Source organism: Botrytis cinerea, chromosome 15, assembly GCF_000143535.2.
Source record: "Botrytis cinerea B05.10 chromosome 15, complete sequence".
In the NCBI taxonomy this organism is placed as follows: Eukaryota; Fungi; Ascomycota; class Leotiomycetes; order Helotiales; family Sclerotiniaceae; genus Botrytis; species Botrytis cinerea.
Genome location: NC_037324.1, coordinates 1,941,658 through 1,964,161, shown reverse-complemented (window position 1 = coordinate 1,964,161; position 22,504 = coordinate 1,941,658). Strand labels below are relative to the sequence as shown.

The following is a 22,504-nucleotide window of genomic DNA, read 5'->3' as shown; positions in this document are numbered from 1 at the left end:
TTAAAAAGTAAAGATTTAATTATAAAAAAGTTAAAACAAAGGTTTCTCATTATTGAAATCCAAAAGATCTTAAAAATATAATAAATTGAATTATTTAATAATGTATATATATATATCTATTATTTATTTAATAAATATATTTATTCTTTCAAAATCATTTATATTTATATTCAATGAAAACTCAAATTATGTTAAAAAAAAAGAAAATGCGATTTAAAAGGGAAATCTGTAATTCAATTGAGATTATATATTAAAACAAATTCAATAATAATATTATTGATTGTATTGGAAAATCGATTATTATGGTAGATAAGAATAATGATAAATTATTAAAGATTTCAATTCTCAATCAAAAGAATTGATAATAATAGTTTAAAATGATAAAACTTTATATTGTATAGAAAGGTTGGGGTTATATTATTATTAATAATATAATTGTATACAAAATATTCCATATCAATTTAGAAATAATTGAATTCGATAAAGTAATATATAAAATAAAGAAAGTTTAAATTGATATAGAATTTTTTATTATTCAATATATTAATGATATAGATAACAAGTTTATTAAAAAAATTATTAAATTCAATATAAAGTAAATTAAATTAAAAGAGAAATATAAATATATTATTTTTCAAGAATTGTAAAACAAGTTTATTCGATTCATTATATAGAAGCTTAAGGATAGTATTATAATTAAGAAAGATTAGCTTGAGATCTATTTTATTCGAAAAAAGATTGTTAAAACAAAAATAAGGTAAAGAGATATATTGATTGAGAATATTGTTTTTGGCTTTTTTATTCAAAGCCTTCCAAAACAATTCAATATTATTATTAAAACAATCGATACTCAGAATTTCGATTTTATAATCAAATTTGAGGAGATTTGTACCATAAACGAAATAACTGTTTTGAAAAAGACTATTATATTAAATAATAATAGAAATACAGCAATAACTATAATAACACAAAACCAGGGATGCCAAGATTGTAGAGGATTCGATAAAATTTATTATTGAAACTTTGATCGAAGATTATATAACTTTAATAAATTCAAAAAATATTTCTTTTACAATAAATCTAATTATATAATATATAATTGTTTATATAAAAAGGATATCAAAATTTATATTAAAAAAAATCCAATTAAGAAATCCTTTTCCTTATTCAGAAATCAAACTTCATTTAATTAAAAAAACCATAAATTATTCTCAAACAGTTTATCCTTTTATTCTACATATAATTATAACTATATTATTATAAAAGTATTAAATAAAAACGAAGTCCATTATCTTTCAAATAAATCTGTATATATATCTTTCTATAACAATATTAAAAAGTGAATTATAGATATTGATTATTCATTACATATAATTAATCAATTTCATCTTTTATCTAATTTAAAGCTATTTCTAACATTGAAAAAAATAAAGATTGAAAAGGGAGAATTGATTGCAAAAGAATACAAAATAGTAGAAATTAAATGAAATAAAAAGTTATATAAGTTGAAGATATTATATATTCTAAAACTAAAAGTAAGTTTATTATTTGTAAAATCGTTTTGTAAAGAGTTTAAAACTAAAAAAGTTTTCAATAATAAAAAAATATATTTTTATAAAAATAAAAAAATCTTATTATTTATAAACAACTTCTATAATATTTATATAATTATTAATATTATCAAAAATGATTTCGATATTGTATTTCCAATTGAAGAGATAGAGAAAGAAATTTCAATAGAATTAAAAGATATTATATATAATAAAAGCAAAATGGATCGAATGGAAACTTAAAGATAAAATCGATTAAATCAATATTAATTATAATATTAATATTTTGAATATATAGAATATAAAATCTTGAATAAACTATACCTTATAATAATATTAAAAAAGAATATTAAACTATTTGCTAATCTAAAACCTTATAAAATATATATAATAATTAAAATAAAAAAATATTATAGTACTATTCTTATAAAATACAAAAAACAATTATTAGTTCTCATTTCTTTTAATATTTCAAAACCATTCCTAATATCTTTTCAAAAGAAATAATACTTTATAAAGATAATATACAATTGAATAAAAAAGATTTAAATAATATATTTAAAAAAGAAAAATAATATTATTATAAAATTTGAGAAATAAAGAATTTATATAAAACAAAAGAATAACTTTTTAATAAAAACTACACAAATTAACAATACTTTAGAAATTGAAAAGGTATTATAAAAATAATAGAATAAATTAGATATATAATAATAATCAATATATATATACATTTCGAATTAGAATGATATTACAGAATATACAATTCAAACAATACAATTAAATATTCGGGCGATATTAAAGGATTTAATTATATTTATTGAATTCTAGAATTATATAATTGAATTGAATATATATATAAAAAATAGAATATATATAGAACTATAAATAAATGAATTTGAAATTCAATAATATTATAATAAGATTTCAAATAATCAATAATAAAATATAAATATATTAATAAAGAAAAAACAAATATTATTATATAAAATATAAACTAAAATAATATTATTAATTGTATATATCAAAATATAAAAATCAAAGTATTATTTTTATATCGATTTGATATTTTATTTTAATAATATTTATTAAAACAAATTAATAGATTAAATAAGGATTAGTATATTTGTTAAATATAATAATTATATAATAAAACAATTATAAATATATACTTTTAATAAATATATAATAATAAAAATGAGTAATTATATATTTTTTGAAGGATTATTAAATAGAAAGGTTGATTTGAAATTGTATTTAATTATTTCAAAAAGGGATTTTATAAAAGAATAAGGAATATAGAATATCTTATTAGATTAACAATTTATAAAAAGATTTCAGATTTATCTTATTGTAAATATGTGTACAATATTTATTAGAATTATTAAATCAAAGGTTGTTATAAATATTGAAGAATCTAAATTGAAATCGATTATATAATTACAATTGATAATTATATTACAAATAGTTATTCTATAAATAATATTACAAACTGAATCAATAGATATTACAATAAATAAAATGGAATATATTAAATCAATAATGAGAAAGAAATTGAAAGAATAAAATAATAAAATAGACTTTCAAAAAGCCAAATATCTATATATATTTTTTGTTATTATAATAGATTTGAAACCTAATCAAAAATTCTTTATAAAATAATAGAATAATAATTATATATTCATTTCAAAAGTAATTATTACAAATATAATAACAAAGGATATATCGATTCCAAAGATATATAAAGAAGTTATAAATAATTTAATTTATAAAAAATAATAATAGATTATTATTAATAAGGAGATTAAAGAATTGAAAAAGAATAAAATATAGTGATAGATTTATAATAACGAAATGAATAATTTGGTTAATATAAAATAAATATTTATAATGAAATTAAATATAAATGGATCATTGGAATATTTCAAAGTTAAATTAATTGTGAAAAGATTTATATAAAAATATAGAATGGATTTTTTTGATATTTTTGTATTTATTATATAATCTACTATTATTCAATTGTTTTTATTTTTAATTGTATTCCAAAATTTTGAAATATATTATTTTGATATAAAGAATATATTTATTGAAGCAGAATTAAAAGAAAAAATCTTTTTTTTTATATTAAAGAATATTAATATCAAGTTGGAGTATATATTCGAAATCCTTTGGAGTTTTTATAAGTTGAAATAAATTATATATGATTGGAATGATTTTATAAAGAAATAACTTATCAAATGAGGTTTTGTATAAAGCTTAACTGATTTATATTTGTTTATTTATTTTGAATGAGGTATTATAATATTATTATATATCAATGATTTTTTAATTGTAATACAAAGTTTAAATGATATCTTATAATTCAGCAAATAGTTTATTTTTATATTTAAAATCAAAAATCTAAAGGAAATCGAGAACTCGAAACTTTTAAATATAAGAATTATTAAAAATAGAAAGACTAAGATTTTATATATCGATTAGAAATAATATTTGAAAAAAGTATTAAACAAATATAAATTCAAAAAAGAAAACTCCAAATCTATTTCGATATTATTGAATAGCTATAAAACATTTCAATCAATAAAAGAGAATGATAAATGAATAAATCTTAATAAATATAATTGTATAATTGAAGAATTGATATATACAATAGTATATTCAAGGTTTGATATAATTTTTGAATTAAATAAATTCAATTAATATATAAAGGATTTAATAGATTTTTATATATATTAATTAAAAAGAGTTATATAATATTTATAAACAATTATTAATTATAAATTGTGATTCGAACCAAAAGGAGTAAGAAATCTTGTAATTTATTTCGATATAGATTATATTAATAATATAATTGATAAAAAGAATATATTAGAAATAATTGTACTTTTGAAAGGAGGATTAGTATTCTGAATGAATTGAAAGCAGAATTTAATATCAATATTAATAATCAAATTAGAATATATAACTTAATTTATTATAACAAAACAAAATTAATAATTAATTTAAATACTTCGAGATATAAGATATAAATAATTTATTATAGAAAACAAATCTATTATTAAAATAAAAGAGAATAATCAAAAAGTAATAGTTTTAATTAAAAATGTACAACTAATTAATAAATCAAAACACATTAATATAATATATTACTATATACAGAATCTCAAATAAAAAGAAAAAATCGATATCAATTACATTCTTATTAATAAAATAATAACAAATGAATTAATCAAACCATTAATAAAGAATATTTTCAAAAGATTTATAAAGATATTAGATATAATAGAATACTATAATAAACCCAAAAAGAAATATTGAAAATATAATTCATATAAATACTAGAATAGAGAAAGCTAGTCTTAATTAATATTAATAAAAAGTTTTAGCTTATGTCAGAACTATTTCTTTTATAAATAGTTTTAAAATACTCAATGTAATTGCCCTACGAATACTCTCTTATTCTATTCTATACTTCCCATTATACCCTGTAGAGAGTCATACTTGAAACAATATATCTAGAATATTAAATTATAAAGAAAAGAATGAAATCATCTCTAAGAAAAGCCTATATGATTTTATTCGAGAGAAGTGTATTACGATCACATACTGGAGTACATTCATAGAAACTAAAGAACTAGGATAATAAAACTAAAGAGTAAAGAGATTCTTAAGAAATCTCTTTATCTCTTATATAATAAAGTATCGCTTAGTTCAAGCCAATTAGCTTGAACCAAGATAAACGTGATAAGATATCACTTTAATCTCGCACCAGACAATAAAATATAATTTACTACTAGCAGGTGATATTTTTGGAAATGAATAACAGTAGACAAGTATTAATAATATTATAAGCTGAAATAAAATGTTGCTATCAAACACAACCTAAGACAAGGATTACGTGGGGGTCTTACATCTATACAAGATAATTGGGCACCATTGGTTTGGTTCGTGTTACATTCTTACTCAGAAGATATATCATCATCTGAAGAACGTACACGAAACCAACAACGAAAACTGTTGGTGGTGAAAGTTTTGTTGGCGGCGCTGCTACTATAGGTCTGTCGAATATACTCATGGGACAATTCTGAGGGTTGGATTGGTTAGATATAGCCACCAACATCAACAACATATGTAGGTTACTTTCAAGTAGTCTTGATGAAATCTTTCTTCAGTATTTCAATCTCACTTATCTGGGTCATCTTCAAGCTACAATCTCTAATTTTTCTTTTTTTTTTACAACTCGATTCATCAAAAGTTTGTTCAGATCCTGAAATAATAGCCTATTTTAATTTTCGAGGGTATTTTTCCTTTGACTCCTTCAAGTTCTTAACATGAGCGAATATATTGAAACTGTTGCGTTGAGTGTAGAGAAGGAAACCTTTGGTTTTCAGACACAAGTCACAAGCGTGTCTCAATCTGATCCATCCATGAGCGATACGTCGCAAGCCGATGACATTGCCCACGAAGGAGTATCAAGTCAACCATCTACAGTTTATCTAAAGGGTGCAAGACTTCACATAATAACAGCTGCGTTCGAAACTCTTCTCTTTTATTCATTACAAGAACAAGCAAAAAGTACTGATTGGTCTCAGAATTTTTCTGTCTCTTTTTATTACCAATCTTGAAATTCCAATTGTTACAACCTCATTGGTTTCAATCACAGACGACTTGAACTCCTTCAATGAAGTCAATTGGATTGCATCTGCCTACATGCTGGGTGAAGTCAGTAAGTTGTATATTCCAGAACAAATGATAATAGCACATACTGATAATTTTGGGTAGGCATGCTTATGATTTGGGGCAAGCTCAGTGACATATTTGGCAGAAAGCTTTGCACAGTTACTTCTATCAGTTTATTTACCATATTTGCAGGAGCTTGTGGAATCTCTCAATCTATGACACAGCTGTAAGTTGCCAGTCTCCAGTCGAACAGACGGAAAAGAAATAGTGGACTAATTGACAGCAAAGAATACTTTTTCGAGCATTTCAGGGGATTGGTTCAGGGGGCAATTTTGCACTCGGTAACATAATACTTTTTGAGCTAGTGCCCAAGAATTTGTACACGAGATATACAACTTTTATATCAATTGTCTACTCAATTTCATTTTCACTTGGGCCTGTATTAGGCGGGGCACTCAATCATTCCAAAACTTGGAGATGGGTATTCTTGTTGAAGTGAGTCTCATCCTCCATCAAACTGTTTTTTCAAAGACTAAGAGATTCGTAGTGTGCCAGCTGGAGCTCTTTCCGCTCTTGCTATTGTCTTCTATCTCCCTGCTAAATTCCCCAATCACAAACGCGACGAAACGTCCAAAGGTTTTGGATTTAGATCGCTATTTTCAACAAATGTTTTTAAACGAGTAGATCTCCTCGGTGCTGTAATACTGCTGGTTGCTATCGCTCTCTTAGTCGCAGCGCTCGAAGAAGCTGGACAATTATACGAGTGGAGATCTGCATTTGTAGTTGTTCTTTTAACAATATCCGGTATTTCTTGGATTTGTTTTGTCTTCTGGGAGCGACTGGTGAGCTTAGAGTCACAAACAGCTGAGCCAGTATTCCCCTGGCGGCTAATGACTAGCCGAATTTGGATTGGAATGATACTGTAAGTCTCATCATCATCGGATCAACAATTTAAACTAACATGCGACCCTTCTCTTTCTAGTAATGCAGTTTTCTTGGGTATTCCATACTTTGTTACCATCTTCCAACTCCCTCAACGATTCCAAGTTGTTGACAACACCACGGCTCTCAATGCAGCTTTCCGGCTCATTCCATTCACGCTATTATGCCCTGTTGGGTCAATAGTATCCACCGTGGTGGCTGGAAAAGCTAAAGTGCCACCTATCTTTTTTATCATGATAGGTTCTGGTTTACAGGTAGTCGGCTTCGCTCTACTTTCCACACTAACCATTTCCGAGGTAGTACCGGTATCACAATATGGATTTCAAGTAATTGCAGGTTTTGGTGTGGGCATTAATCTCTCGACTTTGCTCTTAATCACGCCATATTCTATTTCTGAACCTGCTGATAAAGGTAATTGGTATTTCTTTCCCCTGTTAGAGACATTTGACTAATTTTGGGTCATGCCTCACAGCCGTTGCTGTTAGTTCCATAACACAGTTTCGAATACTAGGCGGTGTTCTTGGTATTGCCATTGCCACTGCCGCGTATAAAAGCAACATTATATCAAATCTTGACAAGATATTAACAAAAGAGCAAAGACTCCTCATTCTCGAATCAACCTCAATGATTAAGACATTCGATCCCGACGTCCAACTCCAAATTCGCTCAATCTTCGCTGAAGGTTATAATCTACAATTTCGAATTTTGGTTGCATTTGCTGCCGCACAGATTCCATCATCATTACTGATGTGGCAGGAAAAGCAAATCGTAGTCTGAATTTTTCTGGGCCATTGAATTCCGCGTCCAAGATCAGATGCAAAGGAAAAGCTGAGTCAGTCATTAGGAAATTTAGGGAGCACTGACGAGCGGCAGTGGTTATGTAATGTGATTATAGCAATAATAAGTTTTGGCAGCCAACAACCCAATTTCACTGGCTGTATCTCAGAGTCATCAAATCAATGATCTATAGATTTGTGTTACAAATTGAGCTGAACATGTTGAAAGCTTCTTCGCCCGTCTGCTTTACAAGTGCCCATACTCCCGATCAAAAGCATTTCTCTGGCCAATCCACCCTGGGCTACCAATTACCTCACTGGCGCCTCGATTCCAGCATGGAGCAATGGGCTATGCTTCAAGGAATCTTCTCGCTTGTCCATTTATCTTCCGGCTCGCTCCAAAGTTTTCACTTACTTTGTCTTATTTCAACGTGCCTGACAGCATACATGGAATTCACAAACTTTGGACTTATAATTCTAAGATTCCCAGGCCGTCAATCATCTTAGCACTTCCAGCATTTCCACCTTGAGCTGTAAGATACAAAGAGTTTTCCGCCTAGGCGGGTTCCTCAAGGTGGGCTTTTACCACTAGGTACAAAACTCATTACATAAGAGTCAACACTGCAGAGGGAACCCGACGAGGAGAATTTCTCCACTATATTGCCCCTTCAATTTACCCATTCTTCCCGTTCCCGTTCCTGTTGTTCTAGCTCCCACTCACCATTCATTTCAGGCAGCAATATCAATCACCCCTTCACTATAACTACTGGGCCTAGAAGTAATAAATCTTTAATTCTATTTCAAATGCGTCATTTACTCCACAGCTGCTTTTATAGCCACCTTCCAGAAACTTCCCAAAAATCAACTCGTCCTTAATATATTTGTGGACCACCCAACTACTCCTCTGCGGATTCTACCTCCTCATCTTCTTCTTTCGTCTCTAATGAGCCCTCTTCCACAGCTTCAGCGTCCGGGTCAGGTCCATCGCCATTAATCTTATCATGCCCATCTCCATTGACATCGATAAGGTTCTCATTACCTTCCTGCTCTAACCTTAAATATTCTTCCCATTCAGGGAAAAGCTCTTCATCTTCACCGGGTACACCAACTGTCTTGGCGACCCTACCCTTTTTGTCATTTTCTAACTGAGCTTTCCATGCGTGCACAGTCTTGACGGCAATGCTTGGCTTATATGTTTGTGAGAATAAGACTGCTTCTGCCGCTCTGCCAGTCTTGATTAACAGCTCAATACATCCATCAACATCTCCCAATTGCCAAAGACATGTGAAAGCAACATTGTGTGCACCAGCATCACTTGCCTGTGCACTCAATCCTTTAAGCCCCTCCCTATCACCCGTGCTTGAGTGAAGTAACAATAACGAACCAAGATCTCTTGCATTCTTGAAACATTCAGCTGCAAGTGCAACATCCCAACCAGCAAGTGCGGCATCACCTACTGTCTTCCACTTATGTTCGACATCTGCTTCACGGGCAAGTTCAAGAGCTATTGGAAGATGGCCTAATGCGAGAGCCAGCTCGAATTTATGTTCGCTGTCGGTTGCAACCTCTAGTGCCAATTCCTTGTGTCCTTGACCCTCGAGGAAACGAGCGATTTTGTTAAGTTGATCTCCTGGTATCGTGCTGAGTACTTCTGCAGCTGTATCCATATCATCTCTCAAGACTAAAGTTTGATATTCAACGACTGCAAGAGAAAGGGCGAAAGAAGTGACGTTGACATCTTTGTCAGCGAGGTAAATGCGAGAGTCGCGCTGGATGTATCCGAGCAAATACATGGGTTGATCAAAATGAGAGATGGTGTAGGTTTGATCACCAACGAGGTAATTAAGTCTGTTGGTGCTGTTTGTATAGATGAAGCAATCGCCTACCCATTCACCAGTTCGTACACTAATTTTTGTTAGCATCCGATCTGCATTGAGCTCGACTGAACATACGTTTCATTGATATCTGTCACAACTTCAAAGGCAGCCTCGACTCCATCATCATCGACTTCCCCGGCATTCAGAGCCGCAATGTAATTCTCTCGCGAAAATCGAAGGACGTAGAAAGTATCTTCGCACGCAATGGCAACCAACTCTCCATTTTCGGACCAGTAAACCTATACCAATCAGCTCTTGTTAAATTCCCACATCAGACATACGTACTTCTGTTGGCTCAACCTCAATTCTCCTAACAAGTCCACCACTTTGCCAGTCATAGAAACCAATGCCACCTTGACCCTTAACACCGAGAAGAACACCGCCTGTCAAACCTTCAGCTTGGAAGCCAACGTCAAGACCACCGCTTTTCTCCACAAAGTTTTTGAAGATTTTCACACTGGTTCCTGATTCCCGAATCGCGTAATCATTGCTGTTATCTTTCGAACCCCAAACGAAATCCAAGGCCGAGCCAAACGCCTTATTTCTCCATGCAAGTGCTGTATAAATAATGAATTCACCATCACCGCATACGGATACAAAGCGGCCGTTTGGAGAGTGGAGGAGAGTTTGTGGATATACTTCGCAGGTACCGAGATCTTTCGTAGGCAAGGAAATTGGTTCATTGTCCTTTACTGAAGCATCTACGAATAAATTAGCAATGACCATGTAATCACTTGTAAATACTAACCTCCACCCTTAATAATAGACGAGACAACTTCACTATGTCGAGCCCAGATCAACTTTCCAGAATTATCCATAGATACTGCAGGCTCCTCTCGACCCATCTTTACAACCACCGCACCTTCATCAAAACCGACAGCAACTCCCTGTTTACCCTTTTGGTAACTGACACACCAAGCTCTCTCCAATCCGTAATTTAGGGACTGCTCCAATCTGTATGTATTTGCATGCCATATTTTGACTGTGCCATCTTCGGAACCAGAAATGATGACGGGTAATTCTGGATGGTAGCATGCAAATGAAACATTGCTTGTATGCCCTTCTAAAGTTGCAATCAAAGACTTTGTAGTATAATCCCAAATCTTGACTGTCCTGTCGTCTGAAGTAGTGAGAAGATATGGCTTGTCGGATTGAGGGTAGTAATCCACATGGTTGACACCTTTCGTTTCGTGGGCTTCTAGTGTGAAGTTTGCTGTGGATGATCCTAAACTCCAGATCTTTACGGTCCTATCCAAACATGCCGATGCAAAAGTATTCGTATCCTTTGGATTGATAGCTAGCCCCATAACATAATGACTATGTCCTTCAAACACCTGCACACATTTCCAACCCTTATCCCAATCCCACAGCTTAATTGTCATATCATCAGAGGCGGTCAAAACGAAAGGCTGCGTGGGATGAACGACGATGGCGCGAATGTAATCGGGATGGGCTTCGAAGGTGGTGATCTTTTCCGAAGTATTGTAATTGTAAACTCGTAATTGAAAATCATCGGAACCGCAAACAATCCAGTTCTTTCTAGCAATGAATCTACCGGCTCGGACAGGGACATCTGTCAACTCAAATGTTTTGACAATGGCCTGGAGATTATCAGCACGAGGCGGCATTCAAAAATTGATGCTACTGACCTGAGTTTCGTAGGACCAAATGTAAACATGACCTGTCAACAATCAATGCTCCATCCTCAAACCATCCAATGCGCCAGTAAACATACCGCTGTAAAGAGTTGTTAAAATCCATGGCTCGACTGGGTGGAAATCGATTCCCTTGACTCTTTCCGATCGAGCAAACAACTGCCTCTGAGTTTTGTAAATCGAATTAGTGACTGTTGACATATTCCCAAGTACAATCGTCTCCCTCAATTTGAGGTTGTCGATGCTACCTTGATTCGCGGGCACAGCTAAAGCAATCATAGCTTTCGACAGCTGTACATATATCGCAGATTACTGGGAGAAGAGGGAAACAATCTTACCTTTACGTCCAACCTCATTTTGAATTAAAAGTAAGGGGGGTAGAAAAAGGAATACTGTGGCTTTCAGCGCACGTATTGAGTGGGTTCGCAAATGGTTTCTCTGCGGTGTCTTCTGGTGTAGATTCAATCGCAGAAGTCGGGCGATTTAAGATATTGCGCTCAAACCTCTTGGAGTGGTATTAGAAGAATAATTGGTTGAGGGGAAAAAATAGCAGGAGTTCAAAGTTGTCCCTCGATATATTTCAATGCTCCTTTGGAGTTCGAGATGTGGCAGCTTGAATGATACGGACTAATGCCAATTGGGTTTAGTCTAATAACCTTATTTCACATCCCCAGAATACAAAGAAAATAAAGTGGTAGTAACGATTTCAACAATTGGAGAAAAAGTATTTGTATATCAACATCAATAACAATATCAGTTCCAACAGAATATGGAAATTGCGTACTTCAAATGCGCATCAGTCAAAATTTCTTCTTGGCTAGTTCTCCAAATCGAATCGGTCATATTGACGTACTAAATCATGTTCTTGCTGTCTTGTTATCTCCTACCCTCGATCTTCAATCCCATCCTCCGGTATTCTTCAGAGGGGGGGCAGGGGGAAGAAGTCAATACTACATTCACTGAGAAAGGGAGTCGAAGGGCAATTTTCCTACAAAGCAAAACGTAGTGATGAGTTCTCGGTCATTTGGCATTATATCTGATTGTTCTGATCTCAATAGATGAGCCAAAAAGAAGTACAAAGAATCAACACATCAATCCACCTCTCTCAATGATATCGAGTATCGAGAAGTTTTTACAAATTTCCATGCTTTACACTGATTGCTAATATGGAGAGGAGATCCTGTCCCTCTCCAACATATGTATTTGCACCATTTTCAATTCTTCAGAACGGCCAAGTGGTAAACATCGTTGAATCTGGTATTTCGTTTATTCCATTCATACTATCATCTGTAGGCAACTATCATTCCAAGTCGAAAGCGTACTGCGTATTCATAACACGCCAGGAGTATCGCTCACTATCCAATCCAATCCATCCCTATCATGCCTATCCGTTCGCCAGCCTAGAATCCATCAAGAAAAAGAAGAAGAAAACATTAACATCACTACTCTACTCATCGGCTTGAACCTTCTTAACGACGGCTACCACATGAGGGAATAATGGATGGTCCGACTGCAACCCGCAGACCTTCTCCACAACTTGTGCTGGTGAGTTTTCCGACATAATCTTGGCCAATTCCTTGGATTCCTCATCACCTTCAACGTTCTGGAAACGGAAAGCCATCTCAGCAGCGTCTAATAATGCACCGAATTCTTTTCCTTCTTCCGCAAGTTCGGCTGCAGGAGCAATAAATCTTTCCTTCCTGCTCAATTTTCGTAGGGGTGCACGACCAACTCGTTCCACTGCATCTTCTAGATGTGGGTTTCCTATTCTAGTAATGATCTTGTCGACATAATCCTTTTGTTCTTGTACTTCGATGCCATGCTTGCCGACGATCAGACTGCTTGTCTCCTCCAACGCCTTGTGGACTTCCTTAAGAATCTTAGCGTCTTGTAGAGCATCGTAGACTGTAGCTTTCTGATGGTAGTACCCGTGGTATGCAGCAGCAGCGTGTCCAGTGTTGACGGTGAAGAGTTTACGCTCAATATATGGTATTAAATCATCCACCCATTTGATTCCCTCAATCGCTGGAGGTTCGTGATCATGGAAAGGTGAGCGATCAACAACCCACTCGTAAAATTTCTCGAGCTTGACGTCAAGACCTGCATCTGGGTCTTGAGCTGGAACAATACGATCGATGGCTGAGTTTGCATATCGTGCGCGCTCGTGGTGATCCTCTAGACGATGTTCTGGAGTATGGTCACCCTTGATGTGTTGGGCGAGGGTATCAGTAGCACCAATGGCATTTTCGCAAGCAATGACTGCAATGGGGGTTGCATCATTGGCTCGACCATCAATACCTTTAGCGATAACTGGTGCAATGAACTTGAGAATATTCGGGCCAACGGAGCATGTTACTACATCGGCTGTACGAATCTCCTCAATAACATCGGCTTCATGTGTTTTCGAATTTATCGCACGGTAATTGGTGATGGTATCTTCGCTTGTACCCTCGGCTCCAACTTGAATGACTTTATATGAAGGGGTGGTTTGTAATTTTGTGATGATACTGTCCATGACATCGCAGAAGACGACTTCATAGCCGGATTTGTGAAGCTAATAGTGATATTAGTATATATTTCAAGGTTATGTGTGTCACGGTAGATGGCTCATGGGGGTTTAAAAGGTTCGAAAGTAAGACTGGTGTGAGACCTAGGTCTGAAATATTGGGAAGTCAAAGATGGAAATAAATATTAACTCACAAATTCAGCCACGAAACCTCTACCGATGTTGCCGGCACCGAAATGAACTGCTTTTAAACCCATAATGATAGATGATGACTGATGGGTTCTAAAAATTTCCCGGTTTGTTATTTTTATTGTGAATTTAAGTGATATGGCAGTGATGTTGTGATGTTGTGATGCTGTTTGTTAACGTGAAGCGCTGGTTTGAGATTGATAATGGCGGGGTATGATGGAGGTGTGAGGCGTGGATTGCGAGTCAAATTGATGAGCGTGTCGAATGGTGTTGTAAAGATAAATTGTAGTAGGACACGAAAAGCTATTAAAAAGGATGAAAGATTATGATGAAGAAAAGGAGAAGTTTGGGAGGCAGCTGGTGTTTATATATTTGAATACCTAGGTGTATATTGGCAAAAATGGGCGCAGGGGGGAATCGATAGCATAGTCCAGTCAAGCAAAAAAGCAAGGTCGCTAGTTTCGTAACCACTATCTTGGCTTATACTACGCAGGAGGTTATCTCGGATTGGAGGAGGGAAGGAAGTCTGCGCTGATGGAGAGACTAATTGCGGGGGAGTAATTTCATTGGATGTATTGAGATGTACCTGAAAAAGATCAGCCAATAAGATATCAAGACATCTAGATACTTTAGAGGAAAGCAAAAGAAACGAGGGATTTCCAAAGCTGTGCTCTCCGCAGGCTTGCAGGACTCTGTACGATGTAGGTACACCAACAACATGGATGAAACTAGAGGAAGGAGAGGGCCGTTGCTAGTGGCCCCCTAGCAAGGCTACCTAAGAGCGACCAATGATTGGCAAGCAAGAGATGCTAGAGAGGCCAGAGAGGCCAGAGAGGCCATCGATACCATAGATGCCGCAGATGATCCATCCATCATTGAATCATGGCAGACAACATGCAGATGTCTTGACTCCAGCTTTGGGATGGATTCGCTAAGGTGTGGAGAGGATGAAGGCGGATTCAAACAAGTTACGACGACGTGCCGGTACGAAGCAACGCATCTTCGATTTGATACGAAGAGTGGTCCTGATTGCAGAGAGCGCGAGCGAGTATGACGCAGTCTTGCGGTTTCAAAGCCAAAGCTGGGGATACTTTTATTGGGTGCACTGAGTAGTGGGGAAGAAATGGAGAGGACGGTAAGGGTGGGATCGAGGGGATTGAGGGGATCGAAGACGTGGAGGGGTCGAGGATAACTTGGATTGGGCTGGCACAAATGGATTATGAATTATGAAGGATGGATGATGGATGATGGATGATGGATGATGGATGATGGATTGTGACTGAGGGTGCAAGATCCGATTTACGAATAACAAGGTGATTTACACGCATAATTACGCTATTGGGATAAAAGATCAAGGGCCAAGTGTTGTGCTATGGGCAATGATCAAGCCAAAGTTTAAGAGCGTGCATTAAGTCAATTGTTGGGTTCATGGTCCAGAGTCCAGACCGGGCAAGTCGGATCAATGCATCTGCCAGAGCCTGAGGTGACGAAGAATCACAACGAACATATGAAACCTGTCTATCTGCGATGTGATGTTCAGGAGAGCATGATCAAGAACCCGGACGTGAAGCATTCACAATTATTAGACTTTCTTCGTTTTCATTGCATGCTTGCTCCGCCGTAGATGGATGCATCTCTCGAGTCTCAACTCTCAACTCTCAACTCTCAACTCTCACAGATACACCTATCCGAACATGAGAGAGACATCGTGAGTTCCAGTGTCAGTGTCAGTGTGAGTGTGAGTGTGAGTGTGAGTGTGAGTGTCTTGGATGTGTCTACGATCTCCCAACCCAGAGAAATACAAATCATGAGGTCACTTTCATGGTCGAGTTTCAAACGTCCGAGTGTGTGTTTGCGGTTTTGTTTTGATAATGATGGATAGTAGCACCGTGGTCCTTCTTGGTCGATTGACTGTAAGATTGATGGTACAGATGGTACAGATGGGACAGATCACCGGGCACGGCAATGATAGATTGTTTTCATCTGCCCAGTGCCCCCTGCCCACTGCCCCCTGCCCACTGCCCACCCCAGTAATTTGATCCACCTTTTCGTACTCTGCAAGCTGTGCGATTGTGACGATAACCAGCCCCACCATGAATCTCACGATGTCTTCATCTTCCCACATGCTCAGGTAATCAACGACACCATCTCGATTCCAATCAAGTATGATGTATGATGTATCATGTATAACGTGAATTCTTGTCCGGAAAAATCATGCCATTCTCTACAACAACAACTCTTTACCCGCACGAACTTATCCGGGAACCCGTTCTCTCCTTTTCGGTCCTTTTTCGTTAAAACCCTCCTAGGTCCACTTATACACAACGTTGAACTTACCATCAACGACATGATACGCCCGTCGCAAATGGCCAACGGTTGAAAGAGATACAGACGATGGCGACAAGGGAAAGGAAAGGGAAAGACGTAGAATCAGCTCATGTTGGGAAATTCCCCATCCCGTCTTCACATTCTCCCGGACCCGAATGGAAACCTGCACGCCAATTTGCCGAAGACGACCGGTAATATTATTCATAATAATCATCACGGCGGTTGAGTACCTCCCAAATTATCCTCAACATTTTCAAAAATTCACACACATGTAAACGCAATAGCCGCCTCTCTTCATACGCCAATTGTGCCGATCAAGACATGTCTTGTGCCTTGGCTCACAGGTAATACAGCAGAAACGTTGAATGTGACATGGCAACTACTCCCTCCCTACCATATATCACTTCTCCTTCGTACAGCATTGCATCGGGCCTGTCAACCAACATAGCCTCCTAGCCACCCGCCTCAGCGTCTCGCGCCATCTCCCAGCGACCAGCTCTCGGTGACCACGCGCTAAGTATTAATCCCTCCTTCGGCCGTGCTATCGCGTTAGAGTGCTCCTGTACGTCGTTTTGCCGTTCTTGCCTCAACTCCTTTCTTTTGCCTCCCCTCACGGCTAATGCATCTATCCTGATTCTCTCATGGGTTAGGAATTGACGGCCCGTCGCTGTTGTATCAAGATATGCCTCGTGAAATTCTGAATCACGATTACCAAGTGAGATTTCTCCCCAAGGTTACTCACGAGGCGGCGTACATGAGGGGAATCTCGCGATACCTAATTCTCTCTTCCGTACCTTAGCTCTTACACCAAGAGATAACGCAGGCCGCCCCATTCTTGCCCATGGGGTTGACAGTCAATGTGGAGAGGTCTGCGTCTTTGAATAGTCATTAATTACTGCGATCCATCAATCCGAGTTTTTCCGATGGGTCCTAATCTACTCGGTATGATAATGTCTAACACGTGTCAATTTCTCTCCTTCCTATTTTATGGTCCAATGCGGAAATTTTGAATTCCCACGATAGTGGATCTACAAGGTTTTTGACCACCGACATGACGGGACTGGATCGCACATTGTGATTATCACCTGCAAACACATGATTGGCAACGGAACCTCGGGGGTCTTTCTTACAGTTGGGCCATATGTTTCAATCCATAACACAAATCCGCTTGGCCAATTGACTCTTTATCTACGTATTTGTTCATGCATTCTTCATTTCATCTAGAGCTCTTAGCTAAAAGCTCTCAAGCCCTACATGGATTGACGACAACACAGCATTCAGTATCAATGCAGTGTTCTGATTGTGATAAGTATATGACTGCACTCAAGATATTCAATTCAGATGTTTGATGGCCAAAGTGCAATTCCGACTATCAGAGACCCGTTCGTGTCGAAACCCCAAACTCCAATCACATGTCACACACACCACATGCTCTTGTATATTGGTGATCAACACCAAATCTGCGAAGCCTGGACGACACTTCCTTCTCTTATCTTACTGTTCTAGACAATAAATGTGAAGCATATCAAAAACATAACGAGTCCTTGTCCCGGGGCATTTGAAATGCTTCTGGCTGTCAAGTATTTAAGCGTGGACATATTAAGAGACATTTCCTTTTTTGACAAACATACAAAATTTCATCCAATTGTTTCAATGATCGACTACGTTGGGTATCAATTTTTGGAATGTTCTTATTTTACAAAGTGTCCTTGGTCGTCTCCATCAATCCTCGATCTTCAACTTCAACTGAATATCACTGCAATGGCTCCATCAACGTCTCAATCGTTTTCTACTTTTGACCTAGAGACTTTCCTGGATTCCCGTTCTTCTGCCCTACGCGACGCTTGATCAAAATCAATTTGCAGTCGTGTATTCTGGTGACGGGACTCGCTAAATGAAGGGGGGAGATCGAAATGCTTTGATTTTCAAGGAACTTTATTTATGTGAGAGAAGAACCTTATCCTCCCAAGTCCATAAAGGGACACCGAAAGAGGTCGCATTTTTTTATGGAAGGTAAGATTTGCCTTTAACGCAGCATGACTTTTTGCATGCCAGAATGAAGAAGCCCGCAAACTCTGGAAGTCACCGCATCAAATACGGTCTTGAACAAACTCTCAACTCCACTACTCAGACTTGGTACAAGGAAAGTAGGGTTGGTGTGCACAGGAATTCTCAATTTCTTCTTCAAGCCGACGTCGATAACACCTCCGAGTAACAACAGGATGTTAATGTTATCATCATCACCAAGGTTTGAGTTAGTGAGGGTCAACATCTGAGTTGGCTGGAAACCCTTAGCAATAAGCACCGGTGGCATGAGGAGAGCGAAGCTAACGGATGCTACTTACCAAGACGAGACTTCCAAATTGTGACTCGCAAGACTCCAAGGCACAGTTGCGGGTTGACGGCTCAGAATAATTCTGAACATAGATGTAAGTTGTATTTTAACCAAAGGTTAATCTTACCAGAACATTGAAGAACACCGTCCCACTCTTTACACCTGTTTGTGCTTCTCTGCCGGGGGTTCGTAAACTCTCACTCCCAGTCGTTGATATGTTGGAAAGCCTCACCTTAATCTGAATTAATACAGCAGCCCTGGATTATCGAGGCCTATCTTCTACTAAATCCAACACGTTCTATCATCCACACTGGCAAAGGTTGGCAGTTACACGCTTTAAACAGAGCTCATTGTATGCGGCTGCACCAAAAGATATTCAAAAACATTTCCCATTGTATTCCTTTGAGGATACTCAACTACAAGCCATCATGCCTCTTTTGCCGCAACTGGAACACTGTGTCACCTCTTTCGTCTAGATATTATAGAGGTGCAAGCTAGACCGTATCGTAACACACCCCAAATGTTGACGATTAGACCTTTCATCGCGCTTATCAAGTTATGACCGCGAAGAGATGCGGGCCTCTTTACACAAACTTCGACTTCAACGCGGATCATCCATTCCTACCTCACATTGTTGGTCTGGACTTTCCTGTTTCTCTTCCAAATATTTATAATAGATAAATTTGCGCCTCCATAGCTTCTCGAGTATGAGGGAGTGTTGAATGCCGGCTTGCAATTTAGAAGACGTCGCAGTTGAGTTGGCCGGCGTCTTTACGAGTGGTGCAATCGCGTAAATGCATGAAGTGTGGCGAACACTTATGCGTGGCTATTGAGCGGTGTTCAAGAGCGTGAATGGGATGGAGTTTCTCATTTCCTTAACTTAAAGCTTCCATGGGTCAATGTCAGAACAATGACGTGGTCATTCGCAAAAGAGTCTAATTGTAAGACTCAACACAGTCTCCGAGGATTTCAAGGCCACTGTTACGCCGGTACAAAACGTGTCACTCTCAAGTGAATTTTTTTGGTCAACTGTTGAGAGTTGGATGAGAAAAAACTTATGCTCTTTGTGAAAGCCTGGATTGGAAACGGTAATATCATAACACGAGAGTGAAGCGTTTCTCTATATCTTAGTTACTGCAAGAACATAAACCAAGATATTGTTCTTTTGCTGTGGGAATGTGATCCAATTCGCACACGAGAAATTTTATGTTTATTCTCAAAAGAGGATCACGAAACGACTACGCTGAGAATGGAAGTTGAAGTAAATCGTGATAGCAAAAAGGTAATAAGCCTTTCTTCCGAGTCGCATTAAGTATCCCATAATACTTTTTGACAGATCACGACCGTCGCTAGGTTCAAGACATCAAATATAAATATTGTCTTCCTTGACCGATATCTGAAAGATATTGGAAGAAGGTACAAGATTCAGCCAAACCGAATAACAAGTTGATCAAGAGGGCAGCGCAACTTAGCAACATCACGGTTTTCAAGGTGATCTATCATTCTACGGATGATGTGGTGGTAAGAGGAAATGAAGATGCTTTGAGAAACACATACAGACCTTCATTTTCTCCAAGTGAAGAGAAACCCATAATAAAATTGATGCATGACAAGGAGAAATCGATTCAAACATAATTTCACCTATTCCGATTCCTCATCTGTCTTGCCGCCAACGGTCTCCCACTTGTTGAGTCTGCAGTTGATATGTTTCACAAATTGATGAATGACGATGCCGCCTTTTCATTATGGCCAGATTTTGATCATCCGAAGGTAGCGTCTCTGAACAGAGATAATGAATTGTTAAACAAGACTAGGGAGATATCTATCAAGAGAGCAACTACTTGACAGTTTTAATATGTGCCTTGTTACACAGCCTCGACCACGTTATGTGAAGCCTTCCGGTAACTTGCGGTATCACCTCGAGAGGACTCTTGAAGCTGATAAGACACCTATTAGATTCCTGATGTTCTTGGAGGTTTTGGGACGAGAAACAGTCAAAAACTCGAGGGGGGTGTCTCAATTCACGAACCAAGCCTTCGAGTATCATAGCACACCACCGATGGGATCAGCTACACAGCTCGCGGATGGTATACAGTGTACCCATCCCATTAATCAATTCGGCAACTTGCTTAAGACCATAGGCATGCGCAATCCACAAGATAATCGGGCGATCAATTTTCTGTATGAATCACACTATTGCCAAATGATTCTCAGCAATCTCAATCACTCAACTACAAGCCATGTATTTTCGTCAACGGTGTGAGTTAGATGCAAAGGATCTCTAGCCAGTATAGATTGACATTTCCAAACTAGAATCTTTCCGTCTTAGAAGAAGGAACAATTTAGAAGGCAATAAATAAACTTGGTAAGAGAGGTAGAGGGGGCAGAGCCAGCAAACGAGGTAGAAGCACCGCTTCTACCTTACAACCTCTGGTTTCGAATTCGACTGGAATATAATTTGGATGAATGCCGCGAGCTAAATATAGCAAACAAGTTCCCTCCTTCAAATAAAGAGAACTTTCAGTTTCAAGTATAAAGAGTGGGTGTATTATGCCACGAAGACTCGTGGATGTGTGCGTAAAAGTGGTTTATTGCATGGTATTGGTTGGTGGCATTCCTTAGTCTCATCTCAAAAACCGTTTTCCCAGATTTCTTTCCGATATCCTTCTGTCAAACGTGAATCTTCGCCATATATCTCCTGCCATCCTACGAATCCTTGGTCTAGAACGTATACCTTTTGCTCTTTCTTTTCAGAAGCCTCTTCAACATCCTCCCATTCCCCGTCATCAGCTTTATTCTCGACTGCCTCTCTATTCTTCTTCATAGCTTCTCCAACAGATCCCGCGCTCATGCCGGCGCCGGCGCCTGCGCCCATAATCCTCTCCCTTTCCCGTATATATCTCAGTGCAGCGCTGGGACCTCTCTGCTGACTCAAAGCACAATGAAATACAACCGTATCTTTATCTCTAAGTTTCCGAACTAATTCGGGGATCTTGTAGTCAAGAGTGGAAGATGGTACATGGGTAGAATGTTTGATATGGCCGCCTATGTGATCTGCGAGAGTAGATTGAAGTCAGTGATATGAAATGATTAAAGAAATGGCAGTATGCTTTCGAGACAAGAAACAGTGCCTGGGATAGACGTACCATCATCACGAACATCAATAATAGCTAAATTCTCCGGCTTAGAAGAGGCATCCAGGTTCGACGAAGCGTGAGAAAGAAGGATGTCGGAGAGAGCTTTTGAGGACAGACGGGGTAGGTTTCCAATTGTGATGGTAGACATTCTGCGCATGGGAGATTGCCCTGATTATTGTTTGCGAAATTGGTGGAACAATGGTAGAAGAACAACTATGGCAATATGATATCAAGTCAAATAGTGGTAAGAATGTATATGGGTGTTGGGTAATGTGGTGGTTCAATAATTAATTACCAAAGGGAATGAGGGGTACGGGTGGAGTTGAGGGAACGCGGTTTCGCGGTTTCGCGGTGTCGTAAATAAAGAATGTGATGCCAGAATTGAACACCTTACATCAAATTGGAGTATAAATCAACCCCATTATATCTTACTTAATAAAATATGACAATTGTCGTTAGTATTATCCAGTTGTCAATTGTTATGCTCTCAGAACAATTAAAATGTTGAAAATGAATGTACTTTCAATAT

General features: G+C 36.9%; 4 protein-coding genes across 5 annotated transcripts; 1 reads left to right on the top strand and 3 right to left on the bottom strand.

Annotated features, from left to right (window-relative positions):
• Window positions 1–5,471: 5,471 nt before the first annotated feature.
• Window positions 5,472–8,123, top strand: BCIN_15g05620 (hypothetical protein). 2 transcript variants are annotated; one of them, XM_024697744.1, is made up of 7 exons: window positions 5,472–5,681; window positions 6,143–6,276; window positions 6,333–6,456; window positions 6,519–6,725; window positions 6,778–7,152; window positions 7,213–7,583; window positions 7,645–8,123. In XM_024697744.1, exons 2-7 carry the CDS (start codon window positions 6,261–6,263, stop codon window positions 7,947–7,949), a joined length of 1,398 nt encoding a protein of 465 aa, XP_024553560.1. In that variant the 5' UTR covers window positions 5,472–5,681; window positions 6,143–6,260; the 3' UTR covers window positions 7,950–8,123. The 2 variants fall into 2 exon arrangements, with proteins under 2 accessions (XP_024553560.1, XP_024553559.1); XM_024697743.1 differs by having other exon boundaries at window positions 5,472–6,276.
• Window positions 8,124–8,341: 218 nt separating this feature from the next.
• Window positions 8,342–12,149, bottom strand: Bcsec27. Its single transcript, XM_024697742.1, has 7 exons — window positions 11,819–12,149; window positions 11,561–11,645; window positions 11,475–11,506; window positions 10,574–11,426; window positions 10,111–10,526; window positions 9,901–10,064; window positions 8,342–9,853 (listed from the first exon to the last, which is right to left on the bottom strand). Exons 1-7 carry the CDS (start codon window positions 11,834–11,836, stop codon window positions 8,845–8,847), a joined length of 2,577 nt encoding a protein of 858 aa, XP_024553558.1. The 5' UTR covers window positions 11,837–12,149; the 3' UTR covers window positions 8,342–8,844.
• A 337-nt stretch (window positions 12,150–12,486) lies between these two features.
• CND9 lies at window positions 12,487–14,816 on the bottom strand. Its single transcript, XM_024697741.1, has 2 exons — window positions 14,181–14,816; window positions 12,487–14,034 (listed from the first exon to the last, which is right to left on the bottom strand). Exons 1-2 carry the CDS (start codon window positions 14,241–14,243, stop codon window positions 12,928–12,930), a joined length of 1,170 nt encoding a protein of 389 aa, XP_024553557.1. The 5' UTR covers window positions 14,244–14,816; the 3' UTR covers window positions 12,487–12,927.
• A 6,282-nt stretch (window positions 14,817–21,098) lies between these two features.
• Bcych1 lies at window positions 21,099–22,462 on the bottom strand. The gene is made up of 2 exons (XM_001549672.2): window positions 21,985–22,462; window positions 21,099–21,892 (listed from the first exon to the last, which is right to left on the bottom strand). Exons 1-2 carry the CDS (start codon window positions 22,130–22,132, stop codon window positions 21,468–21,470), a joined length of 573 nt encoding a protein of 190 aa, XP_001549722.2. The 5' UTR covers window positions 22,133–22,462; the 3' UTR covers window positions 21,099–21,467.
• Window positions 22,463–22,504: the final 42 nt, after the last annotated feature.